This window comes from Drosophila sulfurigaster, chromosome X, assembly GCF_023558435.1.
Source record: "Drosophila sulfurigaster albostrigata strain 15112-1811.04 chromosome X, ASM2355843v2, whole genome shotgun sequence".
Classification (NCBI taxonomy): domain Eukaryota; kingdom Metazoa; phylum Arthropoda; class Insecta; order Diptera; family Drosophilidae; genus Drosophila; species Drosophila sulfurigaster.
Window position 1 is genome coordinate 9,165,967 of NC_084885.1, and position 25,736 is coordinate 9,191,702.

At 37.0% G+C, this 25,736-nt stretch overlaps 3 protein-coding genes across 3 annotated transcripts; all 3 read left to right on the forward strand.

Annotated features, from left to right (window-relative positions):
• Positions 1-344: 344 nt before the first annotated feature.
• On the forward strand, positions 345-19,873 carry LOC133847629 (glutaredoxin domain-containing cysteine-rich protein CG12206). Its single transcript, XM_062282795.1, has 5 exons — positions 345-1,012; positions 3,398-5,344; positions 18,857-19,090; positions 19,156-19,221; positions 19,301-19,873. Exons 2-5 carry the CDS (start codon positions 3,629-3,631, stop codon positions 19,472-19,474), a joined length of 2,190 nt encoding a protein of 729 aa, XP_062138779.1. The 5' UTR covers positions 345-1,012; positions 3,398-3,628; the 3' UTR covers positions 19,475-19,873.
• A 1,870-nt stretch (positions 19,874-21,743) lies between these two features.
• Positions 21,744-23,316, forward strand: LOC133848417 (E3 ubiquitin-protein ligase MARCHF5). Its single transcript, XM_062283973.1, has one exon. The coding sequence runs from the start codon at positions 21,889-21,891 to the stop codon at positions 23,125-23,127; it is 1,239 nt and encodes a 412-aa protein (XP_062139957.1). The 5' UTR covers positions 21,744-21,888; the 3' UTR covers positions 23,128-23,316.
• A 460-nt stretch (positions 23,317-23,776) lies between these two features.
• LOC133848594 (uncharacterized) lies at positions 23,777-24,794 on the forward strand. The gene has a single exon (XM_062284227.1). The coding sequence runs from the start codon at positions 24,005-24,007 to the stop codon at positions 24,593-24,595; it is 591 nt and encodes a 196-aa protein (XP_062140211.1). The 5' UTR covers positions 23,777-24,004; the 3' UTR covers positions 24,596-24,794.
• The last annotated feature ends 942 nt before the right edge of the window (positions 24,795-25,736 follow it).

Consider the following 25,736-nt stretch of genomic DNA (forward strand, 5'->3'; position numbering starts at 1 on the left):
AATAACAACTACAACTACAACTACGGTGGCAGCAGCAACAGTAACAGCAGGTGGGCGGGGCAAAGCAGAGCTGTCGACGTCTTGAAGTTGGCTGCGCCTGCGCAGCGCGCACATAAACAAATTCTCAGTTGGCATTGTTTTTGCGCTGCGACGTCGACGTCGACGTCGACAGCGGCAGCGCTGCTGCGCCAGCGCAACGTTTATGACTGCGACTGAGAGTGCTTGCTTGCTTTGCTTGCTGCTGCTGCTGTGGTTGTTGTTGTTTTAAGTAATTTCGTCGTCGTCGACGTCGTTGCTCGAAAGCAAAAATTAAAAAAATAAAAGAAACAGCAGCAAAGGCAGCGACAGCGCAGTCGGCACGTAGAAAATAACAACAGCAACAACGAAAAGTCCCTGGCCAAAACACGCCAACCCAGCGAGCGCGACTTTGTTGCTGCGGTTTTCAGTTGCCAGCGCGATTTTGAATCGAGTTGAACGCGCCGCGTTGTCTCTTGAGGCGCCCAGCAAACAACAGCCAAAAAGCAAAACACACAAACGTAACGAAATCCAAAAACCGAAAAGAAACAAAATTACGAAAAGAAACACTTCAAGAAAGAAAAAATCAAAATCAAATCTGAAGCCGAAATCCAAATGTTAAAAACTGCGAAATCAATAGCAAAAGAATCGTGAGTGCGTGTGTTCCGCTGTGTGTGTGTGTGTGTGTGTGTGCGTGCATGTGCGTGTGCTGCCCACTTCACAATTTCGTTGTCTCCCATTTCCCCCGCGTTCTCACTCTCTTACTCGCTCTTACTCTCGCTGCATGCGAGTGCATCTGTGTGTGTGTGAGTGTGTGCACTGCACATTTGCTTTATTTGCTTTGTTTTTGTTTTCGTGCCGCGCAAATGAAATTTGTGTGCAATAAGCGGCGAATGCAGGCCAACAATAACAACAACAACAATAACCACAGCGATAACAGCAGCTATAACTTCAGCGACACCACCACCAACAACAACAACAACGAAAACATTTCGAGGTAAGACTTGAAATATTTTTGTTATCTGTGTTCATCCCAAGCCAACAACTGGTCAACTTGGCCAGGTTCAAGTGTAACCAGTTAACCACTTCAGTCGCAGTCGCCGTCTCGATCTTTGCTTCATTTACCAGTTTGTGCCCCCTCAACGCTCCTGGCCCCTTTTCGCTTATACGCCCTCTTAACTAAAAAAAACAAAAAAACCGAAAATATACACAAAAAAACCAGCCGCAGGCCAAGCAATTCAAATGTATGTAAATCTTGTTCTTTATTTTTTTTGGGAATTTTTCGTGTTTTATTCTTTCCAACCCAAAAAAAATTAAAAACGAAATCAAGTTGAAAAGCATCGATGATGTGCGCTCCATTAACTGGGGCCTGTGTGCTTTGCCCGGCAGTTTTGGCAAACGAGTTGAATTGCTTTTTAAGTGGCGCCCTCTGGCCGACATTCCTTGCCTGCAAGAATGCGTGTTCACGCCATCTATTGTCCAGTTGCATAACAAGCTTTGCCTGGCATTCCATTGAGAGCAGCACAAACAAAGACGCCTTCAAATTGCAAACGCAGCTCATCAATCAAATACTTCTTTTGCTGCTAGTTTCCGATTGTCGATGCAAAAGATAGTAATTCGTTATAGAGAACTGTGAATAGCGAAACTCTGGCTAGCGAAATTAATTAAAAACAAAATTCCATTTTGAATAGATGTTCGATTTTGTTGGGAATTAGAGAATAGAATATTATTCACAGAAATTGTGCAACTAAACGTGTTTCACAACAATTTGGATGAAATAGTGAAACTATAAGCTTATAGTATTAATATTATTAATATTTGTATAGTATTAGTTTATATCAGTTATTTTAGAAGAAGCTCTATTTCACAATTGAAATCATTTAAGAAAAGATTTCTTTTAGAAGAAATACATTTTATAATTCACATAATTTACAAAGATTGCATTTGATTTTGATTTTTACGAAATTATTTTTTGAATTATATTTATTATTTTAGTGAAATTTCATGATAATTGTGCTTTTGGGCGTAGCTTTTGTTTTCAAAGTTTAAGATAAAGTTTGTGAGTGTTGAGAAATAGTTCTTCCTATTTATTTGGTGTGAGGTAATTTCCATAAAGATATTTCTGTAAATTTGCGTAGTCAACTATGCGCATGCGTAATATGCGTATGAATGAATTTTTGTAGTAGTTACAAAAATCGAATAACAAGTGTAGTTTTGAAGCTGGAGTCGCGATATTTCATAAACACAATAATATCTATAGTATTTTTGATTTCTGAGAATTTTTAGAAATTATTTTAAAAACACTGCTTTGGCTGACAATCTGGTATATTTTCCACTCTATGGTATATTTTGAATGTTGAACTATATCAATATACCAATTATAGACTTTTTAGTATATTTGTAATAGGATATATTTTAAAAGCATTATCCGATATATTTTGAATGTAGTTCGTATTAATATACCAAATATAGCATTTAGTAATTGTTTAGTATATTTGCGGTATATTAATTCGGTATATTTTAAAAACGCAATCAGGTATATTTTAAATGTAGTATTGTATCAATATACCAATTATAGCATTTGTGGTATATTAATGTGGATATATTTAAAGAATAAAACCACACTATTTTGCTTTTATTCACAATGTGTAGCGGGTATCTCACAGTCGAGGACACTCAACTGTAGCTTTCGTACTTGCTTTTTATTAATTTTGGACAAAATGTTACTAGGATTAGCAACTTATACTAAAGATTTACATTCTTAATCTTATGCTGAATAAAATGACGTATGTTTGAGTTAATAGTTTAAAATTGAAACGTTTTCAATATCTTTTCTTCATCGATAGGGCATTCGTAGTGTCTGCTGAGCTGCCACAAAAAACCACTCAACACACATTTTTAACAGTTTTTTTTTGTTCTTTTCGTTGCTGTGATTGTGATTGTTGTTGTTATTGTTGAATTTGCTGTGGCTTGTTGTTCTGTTGTTCTGACTGCTTTTTGTGTTTATCATTCTGAGGATGATTATTATTGTTATTTCTCAGCTGCCATCTGCAGCTTCTTCTTCGTTTTGCTGCTTTGGCAAAGCTTTTAACATTTATTATGCACTCCGTCTCAGTCTCAGTCACTTCTCTCTCTCTCTCGCTCTCTCTCTCTGACTGTCTGTCTCTGTGTCTGTTTCTCTTTGTGTGTTAGTCGCATCTTTTGGCTTAAATGTCAAGCTCATGCTGTGCAAATTCCAGGCACTTGGCCAGTTAGTCAGTCAGTTGGCCAAGTTGCTCGTAGGTGTAGCAACAACTCTTTACTCTCTCTCTCTTTCTCTCTCTCTCTCTCTCTCTGTCTCGCTCTCACTAATTCTCTGATGCTTCTCTCTGTGTTGTTGCAGGCAATCTGCATGCGGCCAACTAACTGTAAAACGCGCTGTGCACCGGTCAGCGGCAACTAACAACTGGAAATAGCACAACGAGCAACCAGCAACCAACAACCTGCAACCAGCAACCAGCAACCTGCAACTGTGCAACGTGTAACGTGAAGCGCCAACGACAATTGCATAAAAATTGAAATTAGATATTGGCGGCGCATCAAATTACCAAATGCTGTTGCTGCAGCCAGAACTATGGCAACGACAACAGCAATACAAACAGCAACAGCAACAACAGTTGCTCAGCAAAGGCCGCTGCGCGGTATTTCAATAATAATTGAAGCTGAGCCAAAGCCAACTGCAGTCAACACCAATCACAACAACAACAACAACCGAAACAACAGCAACAACAACAACATTGAAAGCGACGAAATGTCGCTCAAGTCACAGCGCATGTTGTTGGCATTTGGCGACAAGCACGGCAGCAATTTGCAGACGCTGCAGGTTGACCATGCAACTAAAGTGGATTTGGAAACGAGTTGCAACATAGATACTGCCACAACAGCAGCAGCATCAGCAGCAGCGGCAACAACAAAATTGTATCCACAGTTGCTGCTGCGCATTGGCCAAAGCGAAGAAGCAGAGACAACAGCAACAGCAGCAACATCGACAGCAGAGGCCGAGGTTGAGGCTGCCACAACAGCAACTATTATCAGCTGCAATGTTAGCGACGACGACGAAGACAACGACGTCGACAACGATAATGTTAGAAACGTGTTGCTGGCAGCCGCAACAGTTGATGTTGCAGCTGCATCAGCGGCTGGTGAAATTATTGCTGAGAGCGTCGCTAGTCAGTTAGTCGATTGGACAACGGCAACGAGTGCACTGACCGATGCACAGCAGCAGCAGCACACGGTCAAGATACAGATTGCAAACAACAGCAACGGGCAAAGTTCACCCACAGCGACAACATTAACGCCAGCAACTGTTGCAGGTCAATGCCAACAGCGTAGGTTGGGCAAACAGATCAGCGTGGTCAAATTGAACGACAGTCAGAGCAGCAATCATAGCAGTGAAATGGTGCTGCAGCTCAAGCACCAGCAACAACAGCAACAACAGTTGCAGCAGCAGCAACAACAGCAGCAACCCTATCAGCTCTGCTATTTGGTATCAAGTGGCCAATATTCGCCCTGCGAGACACTCGACAGCGGCACTGGCAGCGATCTGGAGAGCATCAAGTCACCGGACAGCAGCAGCAGCAGCAGCAGTCACAGCAGCAACCACAGCAGCCACAGCCACAGCCACAGCAACGGCGGCCCTTTGCAGCTGCATTTGAAGACAACGCGCATACGCGTGAATAATGCAAGTGCCACAGCAACAACAACAACGACAGCAACATCAGCAACAACCACAACAAGTGGCATGCAACACAGTCGCGCCTACAGCCTGACCGATGACAGCGAAGAATGCGACGAGAGCAGCAGCTCATCGCTGAGCTGCGATTCTCTGCACTCGAATGATGCGAACATTTCGTTGCGCCCACACAAATTGGTTGCTGCCCAATTGTTGCCCAGCTCCTTGTTGCACGACATACGCAACACGGAACGCGATGCAATCACAGCAACAGCAGCAACAACAACGGCAACATTAACCCCATCAACAGCAACCAAAATCGATGGTCGCCCGCTGCAATTCGAGGCGGATCAATATTACAATTTCCATGTGCATGAGCATGACAATTATCGCAGCTTTGGCGACTACGCAACGCAGTTGCAACAGCAACACCACCAACTGTTGCCAGAGGAGCAGCAACTCGATGAGGATGAGGATGCTTTTGTTGGCTACAAGGATGTGCGACGTGCCTCCCAAGCGTCCACCATTCGCTCATCGAAGGGAACCGTGCGCGGCGTCAAGAATCGTGTGCGCAATGGAGTAGCCACCTTCTTGCAGCTGCAGCAGCCCAACGCCAAGGTGAGTCCAACTGCATATCGGTAGTGAATGGGGAATGAATGAATTGAATAATCAGTGAGTGCGCCAAGCGAGAAGACAACTCAATGGGTTTGGGTTCGATGTAGCAAAAGGAACTCACCGAAGTGAAGTAGCAAAAGGAATTCGCTGAAGTGAATGTGTATAGGATTATTATACCTACTTTTTTTTATTATATTTTCAGTATTTTTATGGTATATTTTGAAATTTATAACGCACTGTGTTAATATGAATTGAATAATCAGTGAGTGCGCCAAGTGAGAAGACAACCCAATGGGTTTGGGTTCGAAATAGCAACAGGAACTCGCTGAAGTGAATATGTATTGGATATTATACCAATAGTTTTTGGTATATTTTTTAGTATTTTTTGTGGTATATTTTAAAATGAATATAGTGCTGTGTTAATGTGAAAGCAAAAGTATATTTTTTAGTATATATTGTTGTGGCAAAAGTATATTTTCGGTATATCTTATTGTGGTATATTTTTTAAATTAATACAGCACTGTATTAATAAGAAAGCAAAAGTATATTTTTAGTATATTGTTGTGGTATGTTAATTCGGTATATTTTTGAAGTTAATACCGCACTGTGTTAATATGAAAGAAAAAGTATATTTTCAGTATATCTTATTATGGTATATTAATTTCGTATATTTTTGAAATTAATGCCGCACTGTATTAATATGAAAGCAAAAGTATATTTTTAGTATATACTGTTGTGGTGTATTAATTTGGTATATTTTTGAAATTAATACCGCACTGTATTAATATGAAAGAAAAAGTATAGTTTAAGTATATTGTTGCGGTATATTATTTGTGAAATTAATACCGCACTGAGTTAATATGAAAGCAAAAGTATATTTTCAGTATAATTTTCGTCCTATTAACTTGTTCTATGGTATATTTTGTATGTGGTACATTTAGTATGTTTCAGTAATTTGTGGTATATTAATTTGGTATCTCTTTAGAATGATACCGCAATGTTTCGCAATAATTCACAATGGATAGAATTTCTTGGGAACACAAATAATGACTTGCAAATGTGGTCTTTTGAACTAGAAATGAATGCTTCCAAGTCAATTAATGAGCTAATAAATAAATAATAATAAGAAATAAGTTTCTGTGTCTTCAGAGTTCTCTTCAGTTAATGGATCTAGAATTGTACACATAGAGTGCAAGAATAATTTAGGTGACAGATGACGATAACCGCAATCGATATGCTATTAAATATATTTATTTTAATAACTGTTGACAATTAAAATGAAATTTTTAGTACAAATATAAAATAGGTGACATCTTAAAGAATCAGTTGGAAAAAGATGTGAAATGCAACATAGTTAGACATTAGAAACATCTATTATTATCTCTTTATTTTTTTAATTTTGTATTGATAGAGTTTTCAAAGTAATTTCGTGTTCTTTTGGTGGGCACTCCCCTTGGCCGGACAAACTAACGGCTAAGAAAAGTGTCTGCTTAATTGCTGAATTGCGAAATTGCTTTGAGAACTCTGCCAAGTGCCAAACGAAGTTAAGTGTCCGGCCAAGAGAGTTTTCAATATATTATATATATAGCATACATTTGTAAAAATAATGATATGAAGATTCTCTATGGAAAGTGTAGTGGATGATATTTTTCATAACCTTCATAGAAAGTTCAGTTGGAAATTGTTCGAATTTGTAATATATTGAATTTATTATTAATTGATAAGCTTAAAGAAACTAGGAAGTATATGAAGCTCAAAATAATGTTTTTAAGAAATTCGAATTTCTGATACAAAATATTTGTTTATCAAAAACCCATTTTGAATTGTTTTCTATACTAAATCAATTTAGTTTTTAATTAGCTCATATTTCGTTTTTTTTGCTTAGAATTTGATGTTTAATTAGTTCATATTTTAATTCAATCAAAATTCGCTGAATTGAATGGTTTAATTTGTTGATTGTGTGCATCAAAGCAGCAGATATTGGGAACAAAATACAAGAAAGTGAAACTTGAGCATGCAAATAAAATGCGACTTTGCGAAATTTGCGATGGACGTAAATTTTCGGCACATTTAAAAATTGAAGTGCGAATTAATAAAAGCGATTGGAAACTATGGAAAGCTCTTGAACCGTTCAAGGGGTATTTAAAGTGTATTCAAACGAAGAAATCGAAGCACAAGTGCATTCAGAATAAACGACTGAATGCACTCGCTTTATATTTTTGAGTTGTATTCACATTGTTTGTGATTTTCATTTTCGATTCGTTTTTGATTCATTGAGAAAGTTTTTTTGTTGAAGTGCTGACGTTTTTTTTTTTTTTCTTTCTTTTTTTGTTGTCTGCGTCATTTTTTTTGGGATCGTTGCGTGGGCGTCTGCTTAGGTCGCTGACTCTCCACATTCACAAACACACATGCATTGCATAACTGTATGTGTGTGTATGTGTGTGTGTCTGAAGTTTGCTGTCTTCAGTTTACACCCCCAAAATCTTGACTCACGTTTATCGTTTGATTTCGACTATGTGAAAGTCAGTCAATGAGTTGTTGTTGTTGCTGTTGTTGCTGTTCTCAGTTAATAAATGATTTTTGCTGCGCTTCGGCGTTAAATTAACACCTCGCTGTCTCTATTTGCAGAGTGTGCTGCTGCTGTCGAATTAACCGTTAAGTAGCTCAATGTGCCGCATACGCCCCAAAAATGGCAGCAGAAAGAAAGCCACAAAAGCGCTCCAAAAAAGGTTAAAGCACAGAATTTCCATACGCACAGCAAATAAAATAGAATATGAAGAGGTTGAAGAGGGGGAAGTGATTGCCATATACAGATAGGCGAGCAAAATTTCAGCGATCAGCAAGTTGTTTTGGGAAAGTTGAAGCGGAAGTTTGGCCAGTCAACATGGGCGAAGATACTCGACTCATAACATGGCAAAGATACAAAGATAAAACGGTATAGATACGACTTTTGGGCCCCTGACTAATTACAGTCGTAGTTGTAATCGCTTTGCGCACTTTTCATTTCTATTTTGGCTTTCATTGTTGTGCCCCAAAAAACAAAAAGAAGAAGAAGAAATCGTTAAAATCACTTTATGAAAGTTCTCAGCAGTAAGTTTGTTTTTTCCCCCTTTGGCCCTGGCACGCGTAAGCTTATCATTGACCAATCGACCCAATGACTGACTGACTAACTGACTGACTGATTGACCCATTTTTTCGTTAGGCGATTGAGCAACAGCGGACAAAACAATAAGCAGCTCCAATTGCAGCGTTATTGAAATTGCATTCAACACGCATCGGTCACAGACAACAACAACAACAAAAACAACAACAATAAAATAAAACAGAAAAAAGTGTCGACTCATCGGCAAACGATGCATAGATACTTAGATACAAATGTATCTTTATGAGTATCGCTTTATTTTTTTGGAGTTTGGTCTTTATATTTCTTTTCTTTTTTTCTTCTGTTATTTTGTGTAACGATGATTCGCTTGTTTTTTTGGTTTTTCACTGTTTTTTTTTGCCTTCTTCGTCGTTTACCAATCGCCTTTATTTCACATTTCTGCTTTTGGCCTTTTGCGAAATCAATTACAAGCATAACTCCTCGGACAAAACATTATTGCACTGCACAGTGTCACAAATTGCTAGATCTCAGCTTCAATTGTCTGCGATTGCCATTTGTTTATTTTGTATTTTAACTAACTGTGAAGGTAATTGTATTTTTTGTGTGTGTCTATATTTAAAGTACGAAATTCGTTGTGGGACACTTTAAGATACCCTGAGGAATCGAGTCGAATAATAGAGCAGAAATATTTAAATACTTACATTATTATAGCAATATAGTAAGTTCTAAAGACAGAAAGGCCTGCAAAAAGTTAGATAAAACAAAAATAAATGCTGAAAGATTGAAATATAAAAATTATATTAAGTAAAAAAGTTAATTGAGAAAAGAATTATATTATATATATAATAAATATAATAAACAAAATGATTGAAATCTAATATACATATATAATAAACAATATAAAAATAATTTTAAATAATACCGCAATATAATAAATGAAATTAAAGCTGATAAACATAAAAAAATAATAGAATTTAATAGAATAAAATAAGTTCCGATAACAAACATTGCTGTTGCATTTCACTAATAAATTAAAATAGCACACCTTAATAATAAAAAGTATATTTAATGTACTATAAAAGAATACTGAAATAAATACATGAAATATAATCAAATAATCTCTTTTAGAGGCATACAAACATAATCTAACATTATAGAAAGTAAATACATAAATTGAAAACTACTTTTGAATTTTGATAATGAGTGAAATAGTAATAAATGCTTAATAATAAATATACTAAATAAGTATACTAAACAAAATACATGCATGAAATAAGTGTACTTAATACGATATATACATTTTGAGATGTGTTTTTGGAACTACACAATTAATAAACTAAAACTAAACTAACAAATAACGAAAAGTATAAAAAATATACTGAATAAAATACAAATATGAAATAAATGGACAAAACACGATATAAATATGGATTGAAAAGTGTTTTGCAACCACAAAATTGTGGAACATAAACTAAATTATAAAAAATATAATAAATATAAGGATTTTTAAATGAAATACAAACACTAAGTAAAGTACTATAAACGATATAAATATAGATTGAGAAGTGTTTTGCACTCAAATAATGAACTTAAACTAAACTCATAAATAATGAAAAGAAAGAATATACTGTATAAATATTTGTATACTGAATAAAATATAAACATAATATAAGCACTATATCAATATATAAAGCGAGATATTTTTTGCAACCACAAAATTGAGAAACTTAAACAAAATTAACAAACAATGAAAAGCATAAAAAATATACTAAAAAAGTATACTGAATAAAATACTGACGTAGTTGACAATTATTTTTGCAGCGACAAAACTAATAAACTCTTTTGAGAGGCAAACAAACCAATTTGCCATAGACTGATGTTAAGCACCTTAGACGCAGTCCAATGTCTTTATTTAATGGCATTGAAAAGCCGTTACACATATTTTCAAAACTATCAAAAATAGTAAATAGAAAAAACAAAACTTTGTTAGTCTGTTTTGTGTGGGCGTGGCGCTTAGTCATTATATGAACTTTCATTTTTGTATGGGGCATTTTAAGTATATTTCATCAACACAAATTTGGCTAAAAAGCGGCCTGAAAATGGCCAAATAAGCAGGCTAAATATAAACAGAAATTAGCTAAATTATATTTTAATGGACGCTCAACTCGTTTTGGTTTTCAGTTTTTTTTTTTGCAGTTGACTTTGCTAAATACTTGTCGATCAACTAAGCGAAAAACAAAAGCAAAAAGCAATCGAGACTTGGGTTATGATTAGATAGATTTGTTGTCGATGCGCATAATTAACGCATTAGTCGCTCTTTATTATTATAATTTTGAGCTGTGTGTGTTGGTTTTTCTCCTATGCCTTGTTGCCTTTTGACTTTTAGTGGGGGAAAAAAAAAACCAAATTCAGCGCAAAATTATTATGCAATCGATTGTTGTTTCGTGGGCAATCTGCAAATGATTTCAATATAATTATAATATTGATTTGCCTTTCAAGGTTAACAACGCCAAATCGCTGTTGTTTCTTTTCTTTGCAGGTGCCATAAATATGTTCATTGATAGATTTAAATTGTCGAAGCGATCAAATGATCATTTGATATCGCATCGCATAGCATCTTAAATTATAATTTGTTTGTCGCGGAAATAGCGACCAGTTTCATAATTTCCTTATCGCCTTTGGACATAGCGAAGAACTGAGAACTTGAAGCGTGTGTTTCGCCTCTATAAATTATGTTCAACACTTGCTTTTCATATTTTCAAATGATTTACTATGTTTATTTGCATAATATATGCACATGGTGGCAGTTCCTTGATGACAAGTTGGTAGCGCTTAACAAGCAAGTATGTCGCTACGTAGCGTTGATAATTCCTGAGAAAAGAGATAGCAGAGAACAGAGAATTTCGAAACGTTTGTTTCGGCTCACTAAATTATGTTCAACACTTGCTTTTCATATTTTCAAATGATTTACTATGTTTATTTGCATAATCTATGCACATGGTGGCAGTTCTTTGGTGACAAGTTGGCAGCGCTTGACGATCAAGTGGCTCGCTTCTTGTTCTACGTAGCGTTGCCAATTGCTGAGAAAAGATCTTGCGATAAGTCGAATATTATACGAAATTCCGAAATTTATCATTTTTAAGCACAAAACTTTCTCAAAAACGGAATCATTAGTGATGACAGCAAAAAAAGCAGCTTAAATCCGACGACTTGAACTAAATATTGAGAAAGCAGATTTATATGTTTTTTTTTTTTCTGTTTGTTTACCCCCAAAAAATTCCCCAATTTGTGTCTCACTCTCTGCTCGCATTTTAAGGCTAATCACAGTGACAGTTTTTGTAAAGTGAAGTCATCTTTTTAATGCGAGCAATTAAACCACAAAAAACGAGCTAATAAAAAATTAGAAGACAAGAAAAAAGTGTGATATTAAGACAATAAAGAAAGAGCAAAAAAAAAGCGACAAGCAAAGAAAAAAGTAAACTTCAAAAGAAGACGAGCTGAAGCAAAATGCAAATGATCTCGTTAAGAAACAATTTGGCATTTGAGAAGAAATAAAACAAATAAAGCAATAATGGAGAAGAGAGAGAGAGAGAGAAAAAAATATGCAAGACAATGCACAATATTTAACGGGGGAGGCGAAAGAGAAAGAGGAAGGAGGCGAAGCAAACTTGAAACATAGTTTGAATTCGAACGAAAGTGAAAATGAAAATGAGATTTACGTGACCAGGCGCAGATTTATGGCTCGCACAGATGTTTTACTTATTTCATTTTTCTGCTTTTTTTTTTTTGGTTTTTGCTGACTGCAACAGTCGGAGGCGCCTCGCATTGTTTCAGATGCGCCGCAGCACATACATACGAATTAAATTGTTGGCAAACAATTAACTCGACTCGCGAAGTGAAGTGAAGTGAAGTGAAGTCGATTCGATTCGAGTCGCGTCGCGTCGCGTTTGGGGCGCGTCGTTTGCTGCATTTTAATTTCGATTTGCATTCAGGGCCAAAAGAAAGCAGCAGCAGCAAATGGGCTTATTAAAATATCCAATTATTGCCAAATTGAACGCAGGCAGCGAAACGAAAGTGAAATGTTTCACCTCGACGCGACTTCAACGCGCCAAGAAACCCAATGAACCATCGAGCCACCTGAAACTCAAACTCAAACTCAAACTGAATCCCACTGAAACTGTAGCCTGTAGTTGCTGTTGTTATTGTTGTTGTTGGCCATATCACATCACCTCACATCGCATCGCATCGCATCGCATCGCGACGCTTCGAGTGGCGGCCTGAGAACCCGTCAACAAGACGTGGCTCAGTGCCTGCTGAATTGTTGTTGTTGTCGATTCAGTAACGCCCTTTCAATGCCCTACGATTTACCACTTACCATTTACCATTACATAGCTGACAGGTGGATCAACTTTTTAATTGCGGTTACCACCACTTTATTGACTAGTTAACTATCGTTAACAAAAGGGTCAAAGCAGTCAGCTAATATAATTTTCAAACACTTTATAAATCATAGGTTGAATCTATAAATTTATTCAAGTTATATATTATAAAGTATATATTCCACTGAAGCATGCACTATTACAAATGATCAGCGCATTCAACTAATACAATTTTCGAAAATACATTTTATAAATCATAGGTTAAATCTATAAATTTATTTGACTGCATACTCAGTATTGAGTGTCCGAGTGTCTTTATTTAAACGTTTTAACAAAAAAAGATTAATCCATTAATTCATTCGATTAGTTAACTAACAGTTTTGGAAAATACGGTTTATAAATCATAGCTTGAATCTAAAAAAATATATTCGAGTGGAGACTCAGAATGAAAATAATGAAAAGTTAATCAATCATTTAATGATTGAATTTTACATTTTAGTGCTTCATGCACATCGGTTCACTTTCGTATTTTCTACTCCTTTCTTATTTCTAAAGCACTGGCTGCAAAGGCTTTTTTACGAATATATGTACTATTTGTTTATTTCAACTTATGTTTCAAAGTATCAAATCTTAATGCTAAACTTATATGAAAATATGTTTGATTTAAAGTAAATATTAATCTTCAAATATTGTTGAAATGCATTAAATTGTAATTGTACATAAACGTAATATTTGTTACTATCGATAATTATCGATACTAGAATAATGACAGCCAAATGCCAACATTTGCAGCTTCGTCAACTTCGAGTTTATTCTATGTAGAAATAAAACTGAGTAGTTTAACGAATATATTGATAAATCATGTCATCATATTTAAACAATTTTAATGCTAAACAAATATGAAAATATGCTAAATTCAACATCAACTAATGAGCAAATCTGTAATCAAAAAATGTGCTAACCATTTTCATAAAAATATTGCTTGAAATGAATGAAGTCGTGCATTTCACAACAAATATCGATAGTACACATTTGAATGATAACACTTATGTATAAGCAATAGTTTTTACTATTGATAACTATCGATAATAGAGAAATCAAAGGCAAATGCCAACATGTCTGCTTCGACAGCATCGAATTTATTCTAGGTGTGTGAATCATTAAGTTATTTGAATTTATTTTCCAGCATTTCGCAGATACTTATCGATACGTATGAACTGGGTTCAGTTCTCGCCTTAAATAATGGCTTGTTATCGCTGTGCCTGCATCATTGCTGGGGTGAATGGGGCGAATACTTAATGAATGATGCCATCATCATCATTCGCATCCCAACTCAACTGACATTCTATTCTTGTGTGTTTGCTATCTCTTCGCTTGTTCGAAAATGTCAAAATATCAATATCAAGGTTGCAATTATCATAAGCTCGATAGCAAGATAAATCGATTGCCATTAATCAATGCGAAAGATTACAAGCGAAATGATATCATAGTGAAATGTTGTATTTTTGGTTTTTGGTTTTCGCTTATACATTTTTTTGGTGGCTGGGAACTTTTGGTGGCATGTTAATGTTATGGGCTTTCCCTTCTGTCTTGTTGTTTTTTTTCCAGGTTGGTTGGTGGCATTCCCATGCGGACCAATCGATTGCCGATTGTTGATTGTCGATTATGTAAGCTCTCGACCAAACGAGGCGTCGTGTGACGTATTAATTGAACTTTATGGAACGCAAGCAACTCGTTGTAAGTTGCTGGTGCAAGTTGCAACTTTGTTGCCGCCATTAAAGTCAACTCCTTTTTGCTCTGCTCACATAATCGAATGTTTTATGCTTTGCTCTTTTCTTGATGCTGTTTCTTGAGCTCAGCTCAGCTCAACTCAGCTCAGCTCAGCTCTCCGATTGGCAATCCTCCAATCGACGCTTGTCGATCGCAAGTGACCTGCTTTCTCTTTTTTTTTTCTCTCTTTTGCTGTTTATTTATTTTTTTTTTGGTGTTTTGCCCACTACCTGTTGCCGTTTTCGATTGTTCAACATTTGGGCTCCGACTTTGACTTCCAACTCTGACTTTGGCCTGTCGTCGCACGTGTTAATTGTTGGATGCTGTTGCGAAGGCCGCAATTCGAGTTCAAATGTCCACCAACAAGAAAAGTAGACCAACAAAATAATGTGAGTCAAAAGGGAACAGCACTGAAAACTAGTTTCAATTTTCTTCAAATACAATTTTCGCCGCAAGCATCTGTTTTATCACTTGACATGGCTTTGAACTTTGTCGTCTATGCAATGCATCTCTCAGATTGTTGTTGTTGTTATTATTGTTATTGTTGTTGCTCTTGGCACTTCGCCTATTCACATCACAAATGACGCTTAATGGTAATTATTACTGTACCAGTTTTGTGACGATTGTTTTGCCTCGCATTGCTGTCTTGAATATATCAGATTACTTACAAATAACAAGTTAATGTCTTGTCTTCATTGCTGTTTGCTTTTTGCTGTTTGCTCTCGCTGGCGGCTTTGGCGGCTTATGCAAGTCAATGAGCTGTCCAACCAAATGCAAAACTATGCCCAAAATTAGCGATGAACGTCAGGTTAGAGATGTGACATTGCAGCACAATTGAGATGGGAGTAAACAACGATATGTATCGTTTATGTTCTCATACCAATTTCATGACATTTGAGAGTTCTCCTTAGGAAGTTGTTGAATTTGTTGGCTGCTGGGAAAAATATCTAATTCTTTAAACATACAAATTCAAATCTCGTTTGACAGATGATATATTTATGTTGTAAAAAGACCACCCAGGTATCAGACTTCAATAACAACAACTCTTGGTTTCGTTTCAAGTTATTAAATCATCGACAAAACAAAAGGAATAAGAGTAAGCTTCTAAATATAAAAACCAAACACTTTTAGTATTACAAGCTTTACAAGAGCTAAAACAAAATTATATTAGTTAACTTCAATTTATTTCTTGAATAATCGGAACGCTGTTCCATAGATAACAGAGTTTAAGTGTGATAATAATAAGTGAGATCTATAAATATTTGAATTTTAAGTGTCATAGTTCGATAAATCAGTTATTGTTTTCAATTGTTTGCCGCAAAGAGTAAACGTTTATCGAGTTCTAATTGGAAAACCTCAAATTTTGGTATTGTTTAATAATAATCGATAGTGTTATCGATACATGAGGGGATAAATATTAGAATTTTAATTACTAGAATCCAAGAAATCGGTTATTGTTTCCAAAAGTGATTTGTGAAGAGTTCAATCATGAAAAAATGGAATTCCTTGTTGTCTAATAATATCACTTGCTAAGTGAGATTAATATTATATATTTGAGTTATTATAAATCGATTACTGTTTTCAATTGGCATTAGAAAGAGTTAACTTTTGAAACGATCAACTAGAATATCCACGAGCTCCGTCGATAACAAAGATTTAATGTGTCACCGATAAACATTGAAAGTCACTTGATTAAGTTAAGACTCAATTTTTGAAGTGTTCAACCGGGTAAACCTCAAATTTCGGTTTTGTCTAATAATAGTATCACTTTCCCATCGATAACAAGGTTTTCGCACCGCTTTAATTTGATTAAGATGCAAGTTTATCGAGTTAACCATCTTGTTGAACAAATTTTTGCTGCCCACTGATGATAAGTGATAGTTACTATGTTATGTGTACACATGTTACAGGAGAGTTTAGTAAAAGTTGTAAAGGCCCCGCTATCGAATAAATGTGGTATATAGTCAAGCGTATGCAATATATGAACATATTGTATGACATGTAATCGAAAACAATTTACATACGTAATATAGAGACTCCGATGTGACTACTAAAGCAAATTTATGATGTCATTTATCACTTGTATAACGCATTAAACTGACAGCTAAACTAGTCGCTATCTCTCGCCGTCTCTCTCTCTCTCATTATCGCTATCTTCTCCTTGTGTCTAGCGGGAGTTCAACGATATCTATCGACTATCGACGATCGATAGGCGATCCGGTTAATTGGGCGGCTGGCAACTTGGCCATCTAACGGTAACAACGGTGTGGGGCAGCAGCAGCAATAGCAGCAGCTAATTAATGCGGCGCGAATAACAAGTTGCAACTGGCAACTCTGGCAACTGGTAGCAAAATGGGAAAATGCATAAAATGCCAATTGGAAAATGGCCAGCGGGAAATGCATTGATTGCTTGATCGCATTGCCCCATGCTAGCGAGTTTTCACCTCACTTTAATTCACTTCGCTGTGCTGTGCTGTGCTGTGAAAATTTGAAACTCGAGACGCCTCGCCTGAAATGTCGTTAGATAATTTTTAATGCCCATTTACACAAATTAGTTATGCGTAATTTTCAATTGGTTTTCCATGCGCTGAAATGCGATGCGATGCGCTGCGATTCGTTTGGATTTGATTCGATTTGATTGTCGTCATTACTTATTTAACATCGTTAAGGCATTCGCCTTGGCCTCTTTTCGCTTGGTCTTTGCTCAAATATACGCTTTTTGCTTTGTACTACTCTGATATCATCGAAAAGATATTTTAGTAATTATGAATTTTTTACTCTTTCTAAAACAGAAAGAAAAAAGGTGCTAGAATCAAGAATAAAATCTTGAATCAATATTTTATAATGTCAAAATTGTACTAAGAAGGTTTATTCTGAAATGAATTTCGAAATTCTACAAGAAATTTAGATTGCCAACCTTGAAATTCAAGATTATAATGGAAAAATCTCAAAATTTAAACAAGGAGGCCAAATCTTAAATCACGATCAAACAGTCTTAAATTTATATTACTTGAAGCAAAATTAAAAAATAAATTGCTTGCGTATTTTTTAATATAATTGTTTTACACAATTATATATGTTGTCTAATTTTTTGTAATATTAGTTACAATTATAACACCCTCCCTTTTTTATAAACAGTCAAAATTTGAATCTTAAAATAAGTTGTTTTTAATCTTAAAATACAAATATAGTTTCAAGATTGTTTTTCTAAAATTGAAAAAATATTAAATCAAGATTTGCGATCTTCTTTTCTTTCTTGAATCAATATTTTAATCCTAAAATAAAATGTGTTTAATCCTAAAATGCAAAGTTTGCGTAAAAATCTTATTTGAAGATGGTTTTTTTATTAAGTTCGAACAAATTTGAAATCAAGATTGCAATCTACTTTTCTGCCTAGATTATTTTTGCTCTTTATACGACATTAAATTTGTTTAGTTCAGCATACCTCTTTTGTTTGCGCAACGACTACAGGGTATTGCCAATGTATCCGCTACGCATTTGACTTGGCTACGTTCGATTCTTGTGCACTTGTGCTATTGCAATTGGCAATTAAATAATCAGCACACTGCTGTAAATTGTTGTGGCTCGAATTGAGGCTGTCAGCAGAAAACCGTGGTATCACTTGCACAATGAGAAGCGCAAAGAAAGGCGCGTGATGCGTAGAAGATGTAGAAGAAGAAGTAGGAGAACGTCAAACAGAAAAACGTCAAATGGAGTTAAGACATTAAACTGTTGAATAAACTACAAAGGCAATTCAATATTTTAAAGCCTAGATTAATTAGTGTGTGGAATTTCAGAGCCCAAAAGTCACAAAACAATCACTGAAACAATTGAGGAAGTTGAGTGCACGAAATTCCACAACTGGCAATAAAAACAATTTGTTATGTGATGTTAAAAAAGCAATAGAAGAAGTCTTTGTTCTGTTTTGTCCCACTGTGCGCGCACAGTGTGCGTTCAATTCTCGGTGGTTTGTGTTAATGGCATTTATAAAGTGAACCGCACAAAGCAATCTTAACTTGACTTGGTTTCTTTACAAAAATATTTTCGCTTGTCGCAATTAGCGGGCAATTATGTCTCTATCAATGTGTAGTTGTAAGCGTTGTGTGTATGTGTGTGTTTGTGTCTGTGTGTGTTGTATCTCAGCATGCTTTTAGTGTTTGCTCAAGGTCGAGTGAGAGAAATCGGGCACGTGTTGTGTGCTTTGCTGTGTTGTAATAACCAAATCCGATTAAATATAATAAAATTTTCTCAATGCAATTGCAGAACTACAAGGAAAAGGATGTGGGCAAGGTTGTGCTGTACACCACAAGCATGGGCATCATACGGGATACTTATGGAAAGTGCGCGAATGTTAAGCAGATACTGCGCACCTTGCTCATCAAGTTCGAGGAACGCGACGTCTTCATGAGTCTCGAGTATCAGCAGGAGATGCGCGATCGAATGCAACACGAGACGATACGTGTGCCGCAGCTCTTTGTCGAGGGTCAGCACATTGGCGTGAGTAACTTACAAGTACATTAGCTTGGTAATCGGTTTTGTAACTAATCAGTTTGCATTTGCAGGATGCGGACACTGTGGAGCGTCTGAATGAGAGCGGCGAATTGCGACAGCTGCTGCGGCCTTACAAGGTGAGAAATCTGTGAATCTCTTTTTGAATGATCTTCTAACATTTACCCTTTCATTCCCCTTTCCCTTCCCCCTCGCTAGTCTCTTGCAACGGCTTACACCTGCCAGACGTGCGGCGGCTATCGCTTGCTGCCGTGCCCATCGTGCAACGGCTCCAAGAAGTCGGTGCATCGAAATCACTTTACCGCCGAGTTTGTGGCTCTCAAATGCATGAACTGCGACGAAGTCGGATTGGTCAAGTGTCCCAATTGCTAGACAGGAGCACAGAAGCACACAGGACATCAGCAACTGGCAACTCACAACTGGCAACTGGCAACTGGCAACCGAAGCTGTCTAAATTTAATTTATTCACTCGCGTACCATTTTTTTTTGTTTCGTATCTACTAGGAATATTATTATTACTATACGTATTTCTATCCGCAGTAATATTTTTTTTCGATTTTTTTTTTGTATTTTGTATATGTATCTGTTTATGCTACGAAGCGCAAATGTAGTCGTTTGTTATTAACAGTTTGTGATATATATTTGATTCAGAGTTTTGCTGCCAAGTTTCGCATATTTGCAAAATTTTGGCCACAGCACATCTGACGGCGATCTGGCCCTGGCTCTGGCCACTTGGCGGAAGAACTGCACAATAAATACTTATATACATTATATACTCATAATCAATTGTACCAATTAAATTGTATAAAAGATAAGCATAGGGAAAAACATAATCAAAAAGGAGGTAACATGCAAAAAATGCGAAAAAATTAAATTTTTTGCTGTAACTTTGCCATGTAAAGGACGATTTGCGTGTCCTTTTCCAGATTGATAGATATTGGTGTTAGGATTCAGAATCCGCACTAATGTCCTTGAAAGTCCATCAAACAACTGAGATAAAAGGACTTTTTTGTATAGAAAAAATAAGCTTTACCTCTAGAATCCTTGGCAGGATATTGATCGAATTATGTTTAGATGGTGTTTTTTCGAAAGATCTTTCGACTGGCCAAAGTACATTCAAATCGTTCTGTTACTTTCGGAGCTATACAGGATTTTGTATTTTCGATCATTTTTTGTTCGCTCTGACACCGATACAAGCGTTTGATTACCGGATGACCCCATATTTGCCATATGCCAATGGATAGATTTCGTCTTTACAAATCAAATGCAACATGTCCCATCAAAATCCGTCAAAATATGGCCAAGCTATGATCATTTTTCTAATTTGTCCATAACAAAGCGTGTGCTGGAAAATAAAAAAAATATGTGGCATACTTTGAGGGGCGTCAATGCAAAAAGTAGTTTCGATGTTATCCCATAGATGGCGGTAGCAAATGACTTTTGGTGCAGCTGCTTGCTGCTGATTTCTGTTCGCCTGGTATTTCACCTGCTGAGTTAGCAAATTTTAGCCGTTCGCGACGGTTTCTCGTGGCCACCAACAACAACAACTACAAGAGCATAATTACAACAACAAATATTACAACAACAACAACAACAACTATTGCAACAACAACTGTTACAACAACAACAACAACTGTTACAACAACAACTGCTACAACAACAACAACAACTGTTACAACAACAACAAAAACAACTGTTACAACAACAACAACAACTGTTACAACAACAACAACAACTGTTACAACAACAACAACAACTGTTACAACAACAACAACAACAACTGTTACAACAACAACAACCACAAAAACCACTACAACAACAAAAATCTCAATAATTACACCAACAACAACTACAATGGCTATGTGAAAAATCTTGACGAGAATCGACTTAGAGCCGGTGAACCACCAGGCGAACATAATAAGTAGCAAGTGGATTTCTGAAATTTTCAAAATTTTTCGGGCGGCTAACACATCTTACGTACATACATACATATACATATAACTGCGTTTATGCATACTTCTGTTAATGCATACGCGTTTTGTGGTGCATACTTTTAGGATGCATTTGTAATTTTGTTAACAGACCTTATTTATTTTAACGTTAGCATACTTTTAGGTTGAAATTTCTATCGCAAGTCTAAACTTACTTCTTACTTACTGTAACATACTTTCGTAGTGTGCTAATTCAAATTGAAGTCACTTTAATTATTTCATGCTGCACATTTCTAGGTAGTTTTTTTTTTCAAATTTTCAGCTTTTTATTGGCAGTTACGTTAACTGCAATAATTAATAAAATCAAATAAAATACTTACATTTGTTTCATTTAGGTGTAGAAATGAACATAAAGCTTATTTTTTTTTATTTTTAATTACAATAAATTGAAATAAATATGATTTATTTTGACAGTTGAGCAGAGAAATTATTATTTATTATTTATTATATATATATATAGATATATAAATATATAAATATACATGTATATACAATTTTATTTTAAAGTTTTCAGTGTTAAATAAAAACCGTTCTGCCGCACTGCTATTTCAACGTTTACAGCTGCAAATACTAGCCATGATTATTTTGTCATAGTTTACAAGCTAAAAGTTTAAGAACAGGTTACGTATTGTTTTATCTGTCTCCGTTTCACTTCTGTGCCTCTTTTTCTCTGTCTTTCTGTGTGTCTATATATATTTTTTCCCCCAATTACTTCAATACATTTTTGTCGGACATTCTCCTTAGCCTTTGATAAAGCGGATTTTTGTGCTTTTGGATTGATGAATCGAGAGAAAAATGTCGACACCGCGACAACAGCAGCAGCAGCATCATCTCGATGATCAGGAGGAGCTCCCTTTCGAGGAACGCACCTGCTGGATATGCTTAGCCAGCGAGGCGGAGAATCGTCGCGCCATCTGGCTGCATCCCTGCCAGTGTCGTGGCAGCACCAAATGGGTGCACGAGAGCTGCCTTTCGCGCTGGATCGACGAGAAGCAGAATGGGGACACACGGATGCGTGTCTCGTGCATGCAATGTCGCGTCGAATACCTGATCATGTTCCCCAAGATCAGTCGCATCGGCAACATCCTCGAGAGCATGCAGGATCTGATCCGACAGTGCAGTCCCATTTTGGCTGTGAGCATATTCCTGATGTCCGTCTACTGGACGGCGGTGACATACGGTGGTCTGACGGTGCTGCAGGTCTGTGGCCAAGAGCGTGGCATGGAGCTGATCGAAAAGGGTGATGCGTTCTTTGTGCTGCTCGCTCTGCCCTTCATCCCCGTTGGTCTTGTGCTGTCGCGTCTTGTGCGCTGGGAGGACGCAATGTTGCGGTTGTGGCACAATCGTCGCTCAGTTCTGCGCAAATTACCGCTCATCAATTGGCTGTGCGGTGGCCTCGCGAATACGACAACGACAACGGCGACGTCGCTGGCAGCATTTCCTCATCCGCCACTGCCTGAGGAGCCATTCGATGTGGCACGCACCTTTTGTGGCGCCATTCTGCTGCCCACCATATCGATGCTGACGGGCATTGTTCTGTACAGTAAGGTGCAAGTGCCGTTGCATCGCACGCTGCTTGGCGGCATCACGTTCATTGGGTTGAAGGGAGCGTTCAAGATCTATTTGCGGCAGCGGCAATATTTGTACCGGACGCGGCGACACATTGTCGACTACACCGAGGAGAATTTGCGTGCCTATGGCGACAACTCGCAGGCGCAAGCATTGCGTCAGAATGCTGGCTACCAGGACGCAGATGCTGATGACGAGGACGAGAACGAGGACGAAGAGCAGGAGCAGCTGAATGAACTCTTAAATGTTGACGATGATGTGGAGCAGGTTGATGAACATGAGATGGACATGATTATGACTACCTTTGGCAAAGTCTCAATAGGAACTCAAACAACCAACACAGCATTTGGCACATTCATTGATACCGGAACAGACACAGATTCAGATGATGGAGAAGATGTGCGAGATCATCTCGTTGTCACGGTGCCCGATCGTCCCTTTTCATTGCTCTCTTCGGAGAGATAGAGAGCAGGCCACAACTGAAAGAGGAAAGTGAAAGGAAAGTGTATGGAAAGTGTTACGCAAATTGGAATCGTAGTGTTCTCTATACAAATATGGCAAATACGGATCACATAGAAATTCACATTTATGTTTTAATTGCAACTTCTTGTTTTTCAAGCGTCTCTCTAAACAAATACAAAATCATTAAAGTTACACATGGTTATTTCAGCTATTTGTCAGAGCAGAAAGTGTCTCCATGAGAAACTTCTTTGGGAATTGAAATGCATTTAAAGCCATTGACTTGTCCCGAAATTAGGATTATAGGATTTCAGCGTTCAAATTAATTCACTTAAAGTTGTTAAAATGAATTGAAATTTTCTGCAATGAACTCCGACGCTTTTGATGTGCCACAATTGCCAGCGTTGAATGAGCTCATGAATTGCAATATTGCAAAATATATAGCATACTTTTTAGGGCAGCGCCTGAAAATGCCAGCGAAACAAGAAAATTTCAATAAATTTACAATTCATAGAATAACATTTTGTAAATTATTTGAGTGAAAATTCCTAGCTTATAGAGATTATGTAGAGATTAAATGAAAGTCATTCAACGTACATCTAGTTGCCTCTGCCTTTGTCATCATAGTTGACTTGGGCGAGTTTAACTAAAGCCGGTTCATTCACTCAGAGCAAGTTCAGCAATTCGGTCTAGAATATCGAGAGAAAAAATATTAAAAGTTAAAATTGAATGTACTTATTTTGCTTTTTTTAAACTTTCGCGACTTTCTTGTGTTAAATTCTCATTGAAAACAAAGCGTAAACGTTTCACGTTCATTTACATTCGGTCAAACGCGACTTTCCCCAAATATTTCGAGTGATTTTTTTATTGTAATCGCGCAATCATGTCGGACCATGCAGCTGTCTCTGGTGTGCTGAACGCTCTGCTCTGTGGCGTCACTGGATATGGATTCTATGCGCTGGGTCCCCAACAGCATCCGTATGCATTCACCGCCTGCGTCATTGGCTTCTGTCACGGACTCTTGGGCATCGTCGAGTGTTGTTCTGGCGACTCGAATGTGACGAGTGCGAAGGAGACAACGAACAGTATTATGGAAATTGTGCCACTGCCGTTGGTCAATATTGAACTCTTCTTTGGCGGCGAAGGCAACAACATTGCCTTGGGTCATGGCCTCTTCATTGTGCCCATGGCTATTTCGGCGATCGTTGCTCTGGTGAAGGGCAGCGAGGAGGGCGACGAGACAATGGAAACCCTCAAGCTGCTTACCATATTGGGCAACATCACGTCCCTTTGCTATCTGGCTGTCAACGAGGGCAGCTGGGTGATGGGCGGCATGGCTGCCTTGGCTTTCATGTCTAAGTATGGCGCCGAGTTCTTGGAGCAGCAGCTCGAGGGCAGCGGCGAGCCAATCAAGTATCTCAGCTGGTCGGGATTCTATTTCCTAACCACTTTGGCTGTCGGTGGCGAAAAATAGTTCATTGAAGTTCCCCTTCCCCTCTCTTGATATCCAATTCTCAAATGTGTAAACTCATCATTGGATCACGTGACGATGATCAAAGCAGCAAGGACGTGAACCCTCAACCGGAAATGAAACTGATTACTCGAATTACTCTATGCGATGAAAAAAAACCCTCAACTTTAAATTAGACATTAAAAAAATCATTCGTTGTTAACATTCGACTATCATTTCATCAATCAACTTAAAATGAGGGATTCTTTAGCATAAAATACAGTTCTTAAATGTATCGCAAGCATGTTGGAGACAGATCTGCAAAATGTGATCTCATTGCGACTTCGAAAATCGAAAGCCAGTCAATCATTCAATGAGTCAATCAGTTGAATGAGTGAGATTGGCAAAGAAAAGCAATATACTATGTTGTTCGCCAAGCATTCGGTTGATCAATCAATCAATTTGAAAATATTTAATTTGGCCTTGCTGCATTGCAATCGATAGCCAGTAAATCAATCAGTGATTCAATTATTAAATTATAGCATAGTCAGTTCTAAAGCAAGTTATTAATCAGATCAATCGACAACAATCAGCTATTCAATCATCATTATTGACAGTTTGGGGATTGATAGCCAGTAAATCAAACAATCATTCAATCAATAAATGTTACAATTCTTAGTTCTGAAGCAAGTAGTCAATCAGATCAATCAATATAAATCAGCTATTCGACTGGCCAATCAATCAATCAACACAATGAAAAAGGGTTACAGGCATCATGAGTTAATAAATAATAAGCTAAGTATATTCAATGTGGCGTTGCTTCTTTGCGGATCGATAGCCAGTACATCAATCAATCATTCAATCAATTAATTATAGCATACTCAGTTCTGAAGCAAGTAGTCAATCAGACCAATCCACAACAATCAGCTATAGCACATTGAAAGATGGCATAGAAAATTACTTAAGCATTGGTTTAGATCGCGTTAAGTTATCAAACAAATAAGCTCTCAATCAGTCAATCAACGTGAAGAAGAGATATATAGCAAACTTAGCATTATAGATGAAGATAATTTAGTTATCAGCTGAGCCTATGTAAATTTTTCATACATATATGAAGATTATTAATCCGCTGAATTTCATAAATTTTGAATTGAACTTTATGGAG

What these genes read in the sequence shown, in the direction of transcription:
- LOC133847629 (XM_062282795.1), top strand. Translation starts at nt 3,629, where the DNA reads ATGGCAACGACAACAGCAATACAAACAGCAACAGCAACAACAGTTGCT. An exon ending in TGCAGCAGCCCAACGCCAAG is followed by an intron (nt 5,345 to 18,856) that starts GTGAGTCCAACT and finishes ATGCAATTGCAG; the next exon opens with AACTACAAGGAAAAGGATGT. An exon ending in TCGAGGGTCAGCACATTGGC is followed by an intron (nt 19,091 to 19,155) that starts GTGAGTAACTTA and finishes TTGCATTTGCAG; the next exon opens with GATGCGGACACTGTGGAGCG.
- LOC133848417 (XM_062283973.1), top strand. Translation starts at nt 21,889, where the DNA reads ATGTCGACACCGCGACAACAGCAGCAGCAGCATCATCTCGATGATCAG.
- LOC133848594 (XM_062284227.1), top strand. Translation starts at nt 24,005, where the DNA reads ATGTCGGACCATGCAGCTGTCTCTGGTGTGCTGAACGCTCTGCTCTGT.